At 40.4% G+C, this 13,895-nt stretch overlaps 1 protein-coding gene across 2 annotated transcripts in view; it reads left to right on the plus strand.

Annotated features, from left to right (window-relative positions):
• prkdc (protein kinase, DNA-activated, catalytic subunit) overlaps positions 1-13,895 on the plus strand; it is a 31,382-nt gene that overhangs the window by 2,246 nt on the left and 15,241 nt on the right. Inside the window, exons 8-45 of one of the 2 annotated variants that reach the window (XM_085467766.1) lie at positions 71-126; positions 204-234; positions 313-470; positions 615-761; positions 1,064-1,228; positions 1,321-1,489; positions 1,619-1,668; positions 1,784-1,900; positions 2,243-2,392; positions 2,573-2,682; positions 2,929-3,088; positions 3,287-3,373; positions 3,508-3,627; positions 4,370-4,529; positions 4,619-4,728; positions 5,009-5,096; positions 5,220-5,383; positions 5,696-5,848; positions 7,169-7,276; positions 7,412-7,638; positions 7,765-7,859; positions 8,154-8,256; positions 8,484-8,617; positions 8,807-9,037; positions 9,164-9,390; positions 9,485-9,693; positions 9,822-9,954; positions 10,071-10,229; positions 10,397-10,600; positions 10,712-10,900; positions 11,059-11,163; positions 11,260-11,427; positions 11,667-11,794; positions 11,930-12,137; positions 12,754-12,932; positions 13,033-13,201; positions 13,648-13,713; positions 13,791-13,854. In XM_085467766.1, coding sequence (XP_085323892.1) covers positions 71-126; positions 204-234; positions 313-470; positions 615-761; positions 1,064-1,228; positions 1,321-1,489; positions 1,619-1,668; positions 1,784-1,900; positions 2,243-2,392; positions 2,573-2,682; positions 2,929-3,088; positions 3,287-3,373; positions 3,508-3,627; positions 4,370-4,529; positions 4,619-4,728; positions 5,009-5,096; positions 5,220-5,383; positions 5,696-5,848; positions 7,169-7,276; positions 7,412-7,638; positions 7,765-7,859; positions 8,154-8,256; positions 8,484-8,617; positions 8,807-9,037; positions 9,164-9,390; positions 9,485-9,693; positions 9,822-9,954; positions 10,071-10,229; positions 10,397-10,600; positions 10,712-10,900; positions 11,059-11,163; positions 11,260-11,427; positions 11,667-11,794; positions 11,930-12,137; positions 12,754-12,932; positions 13,033-13,201; positions 13,648-13,713; positions 13,791-13,854 — 5,301 coding nt within the window. Of the gene's footprint in view, positions 1-70; positions 127-203; positions 235-312; positions 471-614; positions 762-1,063; positions 1,229-1,320; positions 1,490-1,618; positions 1,669-1,783; positions 1,901-2,242; positions 2,393-2,572; positions 2,683-2,928; positions 3,089-3,286; positions 3,374-3,507; positions 3,628-3,821; positions 3,909-4,369; positions 4,530-4,618; positions 4,729-5,008; positions 5,097-5,219; positions 5,384-5,695; positions 5,849-7,168; positions 7,277-7,411; positions 7,639-7,764; positions 7,860-8,153; positions 8,257-8,483; positions 8,618-8,806; positions 9,038-9,163; positions 9,391-9,484; positions 9,694-9,821; positions 9,955-10,070; positions 10,230-10,396; positions 10,601-10,711; positions 10,901-11,058; positions 11,164-11,259; positions 11,428-11,666; positions 11,795-11,929; positions 12,138-12,753; positions 12,933-13,032; positions 13,202-13,647; positions 13,714-13,790; positions 13,855-13,895 lie in introns of those variants that run through there. The other variant, XM_085467765.1, reaches the window with a different exon arrangement.

The following is a 13,895-nucleotide window of genomic DNA, read 5'->3' on the forward strand; positions in this document are numbered from 1 at the left end:
TGAGTGCTCACCTGTTTCAGCTTAGATTCATAAGAACTATTTATTACTTGTAATTGTTCCTGATTTGCAGACCCAGCAACATCCAAGGAAATCTTTCAGTACACCTTAAAGTCAATCAGTCCCCAGGTAATTCAGAGAGTGCATTTTCATCAATATTTAACATTTTTGTTATGTTTCTATAAACTTTATCTTTTTTTATACAGATGGACATGACTCGATATGCAGTCACGTTTGGTAAGTCTTGTGATTTCTTGGCAAACTAATGATAAAACTTTTAAAAAGTAATCTTTCGTTGATCTGTTTCTTTAACAGCCGGCCTCAGGTTGCTCGCCAGACATGCCTCCCAATTCAGCAGCTGCCTCATGGACCACTACAAACCTTTATTTGAAGTCATGTCCAAACTCTGTGGACACATCAATGGGGAAATGAAGAAGACGAGTTACTATGCACTTGAGGCCTTCCTCAAACAGGTGAAACACTTCAAGTCATAGCTGCAAAGGCACAGCCGGACTAACCTTGGATACACGCTAAATAAAATCAGTGGCATGTCTCTGCACATGCACGCTGAGGTTAAGAGTCTAAATATTTTGATGCTTTTTGTGATTATTTGTCAGGTTGCATTGTTGGTGGCTGACAATATCGAGGAGCATAAAACCAAGCTGAAGTTCTTCATGCAGAAGTTCTGCAGCATCATTAAGACCATGGACTCGACATACAAAGAGCTGTCGATTGCCATACGAGGATATGGATTCTTTGCAGCGGTACGTCTGTCTCCTGTGATAGCTGTAGTAAATGCAAATCATTTGAGTAACAAGTAGATAAAGTCTGTCCATATGAATGAATTGTTGTAAACTAAAACAGATCTGTACATTGCTTTCAAATAGTCAGTTGTTCCCGGTTGTAGGGTATGCTTAAAACGGACTTGTGTGCACCGAGGCCCAGTGTGAGATAGATATGGATTATTTTGAACTGTGAATCATGCAAAGCTACTCTGATGGAGTCCAACACAATGTGGCTCGAAATGAGTGTTTCTTTTTTGTTTCTTTGTTTTTTTTTTTTATAGCCATGCAAGAAGGTTTGCCCCCAGGACGTAGACTTGATGTACACCGAGCTGATTCAGCGCTGTAAGCAGATGTACCTGACAGAGTCCGACGGGGAGGATGACAGCTTCTACCAGCTGCCCAGCTTTCTGGACTCGATAGCCAGTGTTCTTATTCACCTGGACAAGGTATATATTCTGTTGCAGTTTACTTTGACGTTAAGTTAAATAACAGCAAATAACGTTGGACTGTAATCTCCTGTTTGTTTCAATGACCCCAGATTCCAGAGGTATATACACCACTGCTAGAGCGCCTCCTTGTGGTGCAGATCGACAGCTTTCCTCAGTACAGCGAGAGAATGCAGATTGCTTGCACCAGGTCCATCCTTAAGGTGCTTGTGGCCATCGCTTCTAAAGGACCCGTTCTATGGAGTTTCATTAGCTCTGTGGGTGAGTGGATCATGAGCACACTGGACCTGCTTCAAACACCCTTAACCCTTTATTAACGTCTGTTATTTATTCATGGCTGTTTAAATGCTTCACTGGAGGACAGGACACTTATCTTTGCCTCTTTTTCAGTTCACCAAGGCTTGATCCGCGTCTGCTCAAAACCCCTCACTCTTTCTGAGGTCAGACTTTTCTTTTTACACAAATGTGTACAGTTTGTAATAAGTTGAAGGCTTTTTTGGTGTGGAATTATTTCCTTATTGTTCTAATAAAGTACATTTCTCCATCATCTTGCAGGACACATCGAGCAGTTCCTCTGAGTCTTCCCAAGTTCGCACTGGGAAGTGGAAAGTTCCAGCTAGTCACGACTACCTTTCTCTGTATAAAAACCTTTTAGACTGCGATCGGTTGAAGGTACATTTATGTTCTTACTTGCCTGTTAAAATGCATATTACACATTACATATTATTTAGCTGTGTAATCTTGAAACAGCATTTACATATCTATAGAAAAGTCTATGTTCTGCTGTTAAACTGCAAGGAGTCTTTAAAGTCAGTAGCTAAAATTATGCAGACGTCCTTTGAAGGCCTCATGTGTTCACTGTTTTTAATATTCAGGTGTAGTTGATCCTGACATATGTTCTATGTGCTCTCAATGGTTAAAAACATGCTTTGTGGCTGGAAAATGTCATAAATGAAAAGCCATTTGGAAAGCAGCGCATTTCATTCACTTCCTCACTTGTGCCGTCCTCTGCAGGATTCAGGTTTTTTGGATGGAGCGTTTGAAAGTCAGAATGCAGCTCTCGGGTCTTTGAGCCGTCTCCTGTATGACGAGTTGGTGAAGTCGATTCTGCGTATCGTGGAAAAACTGGACTTGTCAGTGCAAAAAGTAACAACAGGAGAGGAGGTAGGGTCTCACGCTAATGTTACGTTTTTATGTATTTTTCTTCATTGACCCATATATGGGAGTTGACAGATGCACAGGGTATTTTTATTAGCATCAGTTTAAACAGAGCACATTTAGTTTTTCAAAAGCTTTTCTGCTGGTTGACCTTCATCACCTGCCACTTATCTCTGTGTTGACCAGGCTCCAGATGATGCAGCCCACATCCTGCCCTCGTCCGACCCCACTGCTCACCTGCTCCCCAATAAGGTCAAAGACTTCACCGCCTTTATCAATCTGGTGGACTTCTGCAGGTAACTGAGACAGAACTTTCCACTTTTTCCACATGGGAGCGGAACTGTGTGGGATTCTTTTTATATGTGCTTTTCCCACTAGTGTGAATTTGGCCAAGTACAGCTGATCTATGCATTTTTTTATGCCCCAGTTTCCACTGTCTTCCACCTTGGACACTGGTTTACATCACATTATAATATAAGAAACAGCCACCCATATTTTGTTTCACAACTGGAGTGAAAACTTTTTTTCCCCTGCTTCCACAGTGAGTTGTTGCTGAATAAACACATGGAGTATTTTCACTCTTGGATGTATCCCCTAAGTCATGAGCTCATCCTCCACTCCATAAGAAATCCTCTTGTCAGTGGCTTTTACAAGCTGCTTTCTGTCACCATGAAAATTGCCAAGAGAATAAAGTACTACCAGGTAGGTTTTTTATTTTTGGGATATTTGAAAAATGAATTTTGCCAGCTGCTCATGAAGCAAGAATATCAAGTTGTTTCATCATGTCTTATAAGTCGAATAAATTTGTTTATCATTAAGATTCTATGTAGCCGGTGAGGCTTGTTCATCGTAAGTGTTTCCATTAAATACATAATATAATACATATCTGCCTTTGAACAGGGAGTTGGACTGAGAAACTCGACATCCCCCCAGAGTGACTCGGTGAAAACTGCTTGTTTTGCACTCTTCTCCAAGTTTGGAAAAGAGGTAGCTTCTCATTACAGCGCTTTTGCAGGAATGTTGTAAACATGCTTTCTGCTACTATAAAGTGAAATAGAGCTGTACTGTGGAATTTAAAGTGTATGTTTTTATGTATTTATGTGACATTTTTTTCTGGCTAGGTGTGTGTCAGAATGAAGCAGTACAAAGATGAGCTCCTGGCATCCTGCTTGACTTTTGTCCTCTCATTGCACCACAACATTGTAGCTCTGGACATCAAGGCCTATTGTCCTGCTCTTGAGGTGGGATTCTTTTTTTTTTTTTTTTTTTTTTGCTCCATGATATATTTCTAATGATATATTTCTGTGCAAAAAACGCTAATGTACACTAATGTTCCGCTGCAGTGATAGTTGAGAGGCTGTAGGAATATTCAGAACTAGCTTAATTACAAAACAAACAAATAACCAGTTGAGTATAAATCTCAACCCAGTGACATTTAACAGCAGGTGCCCAAGTATGTGCAACTACAAGCAAAGTACTTAGCAAGCTAGCTGTCAGGCAAACGTTAGCTAAAATGTATCAGGTAAATTGGTTGCTAAAAATGGTTATTTACTATAAAATATCGGAAAATTTTAGATAAATATTTTGAATATGTTTATTAAATAGTAGTTATTAGTGTCAACAATTGAATATATGCTGAATTAATAAATGTAATAATAAAAGCTAAACAGTTAGCCTAGCTAGCTAACAATAATGGCTAAATTATTGAATAGCTTGGCTTTTTTTTGGCTCTAAACTGCTTTTAGAGCCACTTTTTTATTAAGAAAATGAAAATAAATGAATTAATAAAAGCCAGTTTGCCTTTGCACCTTGTTTAATGGTGTGAGTAAGTTTTCTATATTTCCCTGATAGGGCTAAGAGGATAAACAACCAAAGTGGGAAAGCTCTGGTTTAATTTTTCTTTTCATTAATTGTAATTTTTACCATTTGTGCTACCTGATTCTGAAGACTTATACGTCTGTGTGTACTTGTAAATGGGTCTAGACTGCTCTGAAATTAGGCCTGAGCCACATTCCTTTGGCCAACGCAGCCTTAGATGCTCTTGAGGACTGGTCCTCACACATTCCTCTGAAGACGATGCAGCCCTGCTACACCAGTGTCCTTCCTATTCTGGACGGATACCTGAAAACCTCCTCCACTGACAGTAAGAAGGATGATAGCTGAGCTAAATCACAGCTGGTCAGTTGGACATATCATAAACAAAAAGTGTAAATCTGTTGTTGTTTACTTTAGACAAAGATGAGAGCAACTGGGAGGTGATATCGTCTTTGTCTTCAAAAAGTGACAGAGGATACAGCAGGGTGATGAGCAGGCTTCTGAAGAAATCCGACCAGCTTTCTATGGTAATTGATTAGAAGCAACTTGCTCATGCAATACTCATAATAAAGGAGAAGTCTCATTGTTATAACAAAAACTCCTAATTAAGACGTTTCTGTTTTTATTTATGTGTCAACCACCATATCAGTTGTAGTCACTACACAGCCAGATTAATGCACAATTCAGTGTTATTGGGTGTTTCCATTTTTTGTATAAATGCAAAACACAACAGTCACGATCAATAACATTGAACTACTTTTTATTTAGCAACGAGTCCAAAAACTTAATATTAACCTTTGTTTGTAGGAAGATGCTCCTCTTGTCAAGGTGAGGCTGAGGGTAGTGAAGCTACTCGGTCACTTGGGAGGAAAGTTAAATAGAAACCTTGTAACTGGTAAGGATCTCTAAAACCAACCCTTTTTAAAGTTTTTTTTTTTTTAAATATTCTACTCTATTTTACATCGATTTGTTATTGTGATGTATTTCTGTTACCATAAGCCTCTGCTCTGGCATTTAGTGGTCTCCTCAGAAGAAATGATGAAGAAATTTGTGTCTTGGGATACTGAGAAAAGACTCAGCTTTGCAGTGCCATTCAAGGACATGAAGCCGGTCATCTTCCTCGACCCATTTTTGCCTCGGATCAGTGAGCTGGCTCTTTCCACAAGTGACAGACAAACTAAAGTAAGTCCTCTAACAGTCGTTTTTGAACATGGCAAGATACTACACCCATGTTGCTCTCCGATACATCCATCGGAGTGGGAATGTGTATGAATGTTAGATTGTAAGCACTTAACAACTTAGAAAACGTGCTTGTGTGAATGGGTGTGATTGGGTGAATGAATTAGTTGTATAAAATGCTTTGAGGGCTCAGAGTAGAAAAGCACTATGTTGCCAGTCTATTTACCATCACTTGGAGTTTAAAAAAAGAAAATTCTGTGAGTCACACTTATCAACATCCACTTTGCTCAGAATTACTCCCTGTCTTTGATGTAGGTAGCAGCTTGTGAGCTGCTCCACAGCATGGTGGTCTACATGGTTGGGAAGAGTGCCCAGATGGCTGAAGGAGAGAATACATTGCCACCTATGTACAAGCTACACAAACGACTGTTTCCTGTCCTACTACGTCTGGCTTGCGATGTTGATCAGGTATTTCATTTCATCTATATGCTGACGATTGCCAGCTTTATCTACCTTTCAATCGCTTGATTGTCTTAGCGATTGTTAAGTCATGGATGACTCTAAATTTTTAAAAATTTTAATAACGTAAAACAGAAGCAATTTTTCCTCTGGTACCCCTCACCTGAAAAGTTTGGTTACTAATCTTGGGGTAACAGTCGACACTGCTGTTAGTTTTGATGGCCACATAAATGGGGTGGTGAAATCTTGATTCTATTACCTCAGATGTCTGTCAAAGGTTAAGTCTTTTCTTTCCAGACGCAACTTGGAAACTGTCATCCATGCTTTTATAACCTCACGTTGGATTACTGCAACTCCCTTTTAATGGGGGTTGGCCAGGGCACTGCAACTAGTGCAGAATGCTGCGGCATGTTTTTAAATGGTAAAAGAAAATTTGACCATATTACTCTGGTTCTGGCCGCCTTACACTGGCTTCCTATTTTAAAATCCTTTTACTGGTTTTTAAATCCTTAAATGGTCTGGCACCTGTATAATTGTCTGATCTGCTGAAGCCCTATGTCCCCCCTCGCTCATTCCAGTCAGCTGAGCAGTCCCTAAATTACGGCTGAAACTTAGATGAGACCGAGCGTTCTCTATTGTGGCCCTGAAGCTTTGCAATGATCTTCCTCTTCACGTTAAGCAATCTACATCAGTGCTGGTTTTTAAATCCAGATTAAAAACTCATTTTTATTCCCTATCCTTTGACTCAGTGGGTAACTGACACTGTTGTTTTATTGTTATTTATTTATTGTATTTATTATTCTTATTGTATTTTTTATATTTATGCTCTACAGCACTTTGGTCGGCCATGTGTCGTTTTTTTAAAGTGCTATATAAATTTATGGTATGGTATTTTTTCCCCATCAAACTGTCTTAATGGTAATTGAGATGTTGGCTAATAAATCCTCTAAAGAAATCAGAGAATTTCTAAAAGATTACAAATTCTTTATGAGAGCAAAGAAAGATTTTTGGTGTGTGTCTAATGAGAAATGCATGCGCCTTTAAACAGGCAGGTGTAGCAAACACCAGCTCTGTCCTGCTGAGTGCCACCAACTGAGATTTGTCCATTTAAATAAATAAATCATGCTGAACAACATATTTACAGCTATATGGAGATGACGTGGTGGATGATCTGTACAGGCAACATAGAACATCTCATCCAAGCTACTTTATAAATTGCTGTGATAGAAATAAATAAAAAAAATTGAAGAAACAGAACTAAACATTAAGCACACTTGCTCACTGCCTTGTTTAGACCCTGACTTTTTTCTTTCTGGATTTCTTTGCTAGGTAACCAGACAGCTGTTTGAACCACTGGTTATGCAGCTCATTCACTGGTTCACAAATAACAAGAAGTTTGAGAGCCAGGACACAGTTGCTGTTCTTGAGGCCATCCTGGTAAGCGTTTGAATACTACAGTTCTAGGTTAAACACAGTTTTTGAGTCTTTTCCCTTTATTCCCTTTCCATCATTGGTCACACAGGAGCTGTTTCTCTGTAATAGTTTAAGCCTCACATGGTTTGCTCTCTTCAGGACGGCGTGGTCGACCCAATGGACAGCACTCTCAGAGACTTCTGTGGCCGCTGCATTGAAGAGTTTGTCAAATGGTCTATCAAGCAAACCACCCCCAAGCAGCAGGAGAGGAGTCCCACCAACATGAAGTCTTTGTTTAAGCGCATCTACAGCTTGGCTCTCCACCCCAATGGCTTCAAAAGACTTGGTGCTGCCTTAGCATTCAATAGCATCTACAGACAATTCAGGTGGAAAGGAATTCTGTCTGTCTACTCGCATTTTACCCTCTAAATTGTGACCATGGCCGTTAACTGGGTCCTTTGAATAAGGGATATTATGCTGTGCTGAATGCAGTCATCTGTGTCTCTCTCCAGGGAGGAAAATTCATTGGTGGAACAGTTTGTCTTCGAGGTTCTCGTCATATTTGTCGAAAGTCTGGCTCTTGCACACTCAGATGAACGATCTATGGGTAATTGTCACATCAGCATTGTAGACTGTGCACTCGGATTTTCATGTCATTATCAACCTCTCCCTCTCTCATTAAAGACAGATTATGTAAGACAATCACTCCTTAATGTGTTCTGCTTTGTAACATTTGTTAATTTATTTATGCCAGAATTTGCACAAACTGATTTATAGGAATTATATTTCAAGAAAATATGCAAAAAAGTTTGTATAGTGTGTTTTTATATTTGGTCAAATATGTTGAAGGGTATTTCTTTTAGGATTTGTGATGCTTTTCTTGCAACTCCCTCATACTCAGGTACGTTACAGCAGTGTGGCAGTGCCATTGACCATTTAAAAAGAATAATCAAACACAAGGCTCCCAGTCTCAATCACCACAATGCAAAGAGACGCATCCCAAGGTTGGTACCATGGTGAAAATGAAAATCCTTTCTACTTCTTTGCTTTTATTAAATGTGCATTCAATTTATACGTCCAATGATGTCAATTTTGCAGTATATCACATTGTGACCTAACATTGCCACTCGTCTCCATATGAAAACAAAAGAACGATGAAAAAATTAAGGATAAAAATTAGCACATTTCAAGCAGTTTAAATATCGTTCTTTCTTTCTTGCTCTTTTTTCAGAGGCTTTCCGCCCGATGAGAAGCTGTGCCTCTCAGATGTGGTTTCATGGCTCTTGGAGCAATGTGGCCGCCCTCAGACTGAGTGTCGCCATAAATGCATGGAGCTCCTGTATGAGTTTATCCCCCTCCTCCCAGGTGAGAACCAACAGTTTAATTTTTGCAAAGGTGACCTGAAAATTTAAAATGGGCACATGCAAATTAAAAAAAGAAAACCCACTTAAAAACAATTAATTGAGATTTACAGTTTAGCATAATAACTACCCTGCTACTCTAAATGAACTTCTGCCAAACATGTCAGTAAATTCCCGAATGTGTGTGACTTAGGGAAGAAATCCCCACCTCAGTGGGTGGATGGCATGCTGAAGGATCATGGCACAGACTTTCTGATGTCACAGTTTGAGGGCGGAGGTCTCCTCTCCCAACCAACACTCAGGGACCTGACGAGCCCTTTCAGTGTCCGAGCCACGCTGCAGTGGCTGGACCTCCTGCTGGCTGTTCTGGACTGCTACAACACTTTCATCGGCCTACACATTATCAAGCCTCAGTACATTCTAAGTAAGTCTATATTTGTGCCAAAGTTTCTCCAAGTTCACTGCTCTGCGTAACATTATCAAATGAATTCTACATCAGTTTGGTAGATTCCAGTGATTCCAATTAATCTCTGCTTATTTGATGTTCAAGGCTCAAAAGACAAATCGAGGTTTCTGAAAGCTCTGCATTTCTTTCTGACGGAGCTGGCAACTCATGAACTGGTAGCAGCAGAGAGCTGTTTCCCACTTGGTGAGAAGACCTCACACTTCAGCCCAAGAGAGGTGGAGCAGTACAACTACAGCAAATGCACCATCATTGTCCGCCTGCTGGAGTTCACCACAATGATTCTTGCCAAAGGAGACAAGGAGCTTTGGAAGGTATCGCTGAATTACAAGAACTGACAATAAGTAACTTGGTGCTGATTCTTCCATTTCAAAGTTTTACTCATCATGTCCTTATTTTTATTCATAGTCTCTGGAACAAGAGTTTTTATGCTCAGTTTTTTTCGAGCTGACTGCGATGGTGGTTTGCGAGCCGTCCGCTGTAGGCTTCAACATGGCAGATGTGGAGGTAATGAAGAACCTACCAGAAGTGTGTGTTCCTCTACTGAAAGCACTGCTGGCCTCACCTTACTGCAGTCGTCTGGAAAGCAGCTTGAGGACAAAAATCTCATGTAAAAGGTTGAGTTCTCTTATTTGTTAAAGAAAGATACGTAGGGCTTTAATTTGACTCTGCAGCACTGGTGCAATTATCAAAACCACTAATGTTTTGGTTTTTTCCTCCTAAATTTCTTTAATGAACACTGTAGTGTAGAGGGCTTGTGCAACGTAGACCTGTACCATTCCAGCACTCTCAGCCACCATGACCAGATGGAAATGGTTCTGTCTTCCTGTAAGCAAATTCACAAAGCCGGCTTCCTCAGCTCCATCCTGCACAGCCAGGTATGAACATTAAACCAAAGTAAGGTTGCCTGGATATTTTATTATTTATTTATAACACGTACTGCATCATCTCTACTGAATGCACTGCCGTAAGATCTTTTTGTGTGTTCCTTAAGGATTCATCTTATGGCAAAAAACTTGGATCCCAGCTTCTAATGACGGTGTATAAAGGCATAGCACCAGGAGAAGAAAGGAAGGCACTTCCATCCTTAGACGTAAACACCAGGAGGGTTGCAGATGGTCTGCTTCAGCTTGCGTTTTCTCTCAGTCAGCAGGTCAGTGTTGCTGCTCAATCTGGTGTTAGTGAAACATCAAGTCACTGAACTAAAAAGCAAACTGGGACTGATAAGATTCCCATTTTGAGCAGTGTTGCTGTGAAGGTAACTAGTGTTTGAGGTAACAGTGCTTTCTAACGTTGTGCATTATTGCTATTTCTTTGCAGAGCGAGCAGTTGGTAGATTTGCTCTTGAACACCATCATGCTTTCTGTGCCCGTGTCTGGAAGTCACAGCCACAACTTCCTGAGCTTCTCGCATGGCGAGTACTTCTACAGCCTTTTTCAGGCGACCATCAACACTGAGCTGCTGAGAAGTCTGAACACAACAGTGCCACGCCTGATGAAAGCTTCTTCCCAAAACCCCAGCATGGTACTTGTCATTTTTAGTTAGTTTACGATAAAACTGTAACCACGGGCATCTGAAGACGGATAACTTCTTGTTTTCTCATTACAAACTTGATTTTTATTTCCTGGTGTTCAGGTGAGCGTGTTGCTGAATGGCATGCTGGACCACAGCTTTAAAGAACGATCGGTGAGGAAGACTCAGGGGAAGCAGCTGGTTGAAGAGGTGCTAAAACGATGGATGAGCCTGCAGTCATGGTGGGAGGGAGATTCTTCCACCCCAGAGAGCAAAACTGCCATCCTCCTGCTGCTCTCCAAGCTTCTGCAGGTATCAGGAGGATCAAATTACTGCTGTCTGCCCCCTGCTAAAAAGCCATAAACTAAAACTGTGAAAATATGTTAAGACCTTTGTAATAGTAATAGTGCAGATATATTGGTGTTTCTTTTCATTTTAGTTCATTTTATTGAATTTCTCTCTCTGAACAGATTGACTCCTCTGTCTGCTCCGATATAAAACATGAAGCATTCAGACAGGTGTTTTCCACTTTCACTGTGCTGCTGGTTGACATGAATCTGCCGCTGAATCTCAAGGTAGTAACAGATTTTATTTAAGTTACGGGACAGTTTTATGTATTAAGTTATTTTCTAGTCGGTGAAACTTTATGCTGAACTCAATCAATTTTTCAGAGCCAGGCTCTGCTGGTGTTGCCCTTCTTCACAACACTCCCAGAAGAGCCACTAGCTGAGCTGCAGGTAGCGCTCGACACCCTGGTGGCTTCACACTTCCCCATGCAGTCTGATGAGTTTGCTAAGGGCTCCCTTCATCGCAACAACTACATGGACTGTGTCCGAAAGGTAAACAGTGGGATTTAGAAAGTAGTAGTAGTGTGCGTGCCTGCGTGAAATACCCTTTGATCTGACTACAAAAGATTGGTTATACATGAGGAGATATATATATATATATATATATATATATATATATATATATATATATATAAGGAGATGGATGGATGGATGGTTTTACTGACAATTTGCTTTGGAGGTTGTTGATTTAGACCATCGCAGCTATCAGCTCTACATCTTCCATCTCTTAGTTCCTGGACGCCCTGGAGCTTTCTCAGAGCCCACTCCTGCTCAAACTACTTGCGGGAATTTTGTGTCGAGACACAAAACACATCATGGAGGACCAGTTCCAAACCTGTTTCCAAAGAACTGCCAAGCGGTAGGCAAAAGTTTTTAATTTGTTAGAGCCACATTACAGCAGTGACTCTATAGATCTTTACTGTTCCACTACAAGGAGATGTAGTTGTATGAGTTGCTTTCATTATGTGCAATGTTTTTGCCAATGTCTGTTTAGGGCAAGCGTTGAGCGGCAGCTCCAGCTGCTGTGTACAGTTTACGGGGTGATTCAACAAGGTGACGTGCCGATGAGCTCCATGCTGCAGGCCATGATGGAGAGAGTTCTGCTGCCTCTGGCCTCTCACTGCAGCGCCAAGGCCCTGAATGACTTCTTCATCACAAACGTCTTTGACATAATTTCTTTCCTGCTCAGTCGATTCACCAAGGTTTGCCTCTGAACACTGTTAACAGTGATCTAGTTAACTGGATATTTTTCTTCACTGATGTAAATTGTGGACAATAACTGAAAAATCTGAAGTCCCCGCTAATTTTGGCAGGAATGCTGGCAGGAACATTGCTGTCAGCATTGATGTTGATGATGGCATCAGTTATCACGTTGCAGAATCCTCCCTAAAAGTGTTAGAATACGATCAGTATAGGTCACATTAGGAGTGCCTGCTATGGGATTGGCTCTCAGTAAAGCGAGTGCTTTACTGAGAGTCTCATGTTCTGTCAGTCTCCCCAATTTCTTCTCAGTTAACCAGAGGAAATGTTCCTCATCTTCAAATTTCTGACATGAGTCTAGCAGCAGAGCACACATTCAGCATTCAGAGCTAATTCAACTGGACATGAAAGGTTTTCTGTCACCTCTGTAAGAGTCACTCTGATCAAGCATGAACCCAGTTTTATTCCATTTAGTGCATCTTTTTATTTGTTGACATGCCTGTGTTGTTGTGCTGGCCACTGCCTGTCAAATGAAAGACGAGAAACTCTGTCCCATTCTGTTTTTGTATCATTGTTATTATTTAACCTGAACTATGATCATTCATTTCTCACTTTCAGTCAAGCGAGACAGCCTTTGAGGTCCAATTGCTGAAGAAGAATGGCTGCTACAAGCTGATGGAGCTTTTGTATTCACGGCTTCCCAAAGAAGAGGTTTACTCAAAAGAGTCCCGCATTAATCAAGCCTACTGTCGCTCTGAGAAAACTGAGGGAAACGAGATGTCCAAGACTTTGATCAAGTAGGCCTCTCCAGCGCTTTGGTCACTTAAATTCCATTTTTATTTCATGAATAAGTGATTCATTCGTGATATATGATTACATACATTTTATTTCAATTAGGTCGTGTTTTGAAGCCTTCACTGAGAACATGGCTGGTGAGACTCAGCTCCTTGAACTCCGGAGACGCTATCACTGCACTTCGTACAACTGCGCCATCGCCGTCATCAGCTGCAGCTTCAGCGAGCCCAAATTCTACCATGGCTTCCTCTTCAGTGAGAAACCTGAGAAGGTAGTGCTTCGTTTGTATAAATACACCAACATCTCTCAGACGGCCTAGTTTAGTACAATGCAGTACAAACTACTTTTTTTTAGTTTATTTAATAGAAAAATTGGATATTGTGCTCACACTGTGTGTAATTGTGTCTTTCAACAAAGTGATGCATGCTGATAAATTTAGAATTAAACAGAAACACTCCAGCTTGTGCTTTTGATCCCTGCTGGCTGACTAAAACATGTTTGTCCTGTCGCACATGATCCTTTAGCAGGGATTATGTGCTTAAATTAGGAGGAGCAAGAAAACAAAACTCAGTTGACCATAATCTGCATTCTACTGACATCTAGTGGTGACATTTAAACACTGTTACTTGTGATACTCTGTAATTCATATAAAGTGGTAAAAAGTTTACTGTTAGTGACTTCACAGGACCTTACTGATGGTGTTTTCTTTTGTTCCAGAATCAGTTTATTCTTGAAAACATTATTGATGTTGAAAGGACCTACAACTTTCCAATTGAAATTGAGGTATGTGTTGTTGTTTGTTTGTTTTTTCTGCTAGTTTTAGTCATGGTTTATTAATTTATTTTTTTTAAACATTGCAGGTCCCACTTGAGAGGAAAAAGAAATACGTTATGATTCGAAAAGAAGTAAATGAAGAGAATGGAGGTAAGAAGTGTTTCTGTTTGTCACAGACGTATAAATGTATC

This window comes from Copadichromis virginalis, linkage group LG9, assembly GCF_057382275.1.
Source record: "Copadichromis virginalis isolate Kocher_CV1m ecotype Utaka linkage group LG9, C_Virginalis_male_GT1.1, whole genome shotgun sequence".
NCBI classification, from domain to species: Eukaryota; Metazoa; Chordata; class Actinopteri; order Cichliformes; family Cichlidae; genus Copadichromis; species Copadichromis virginalis.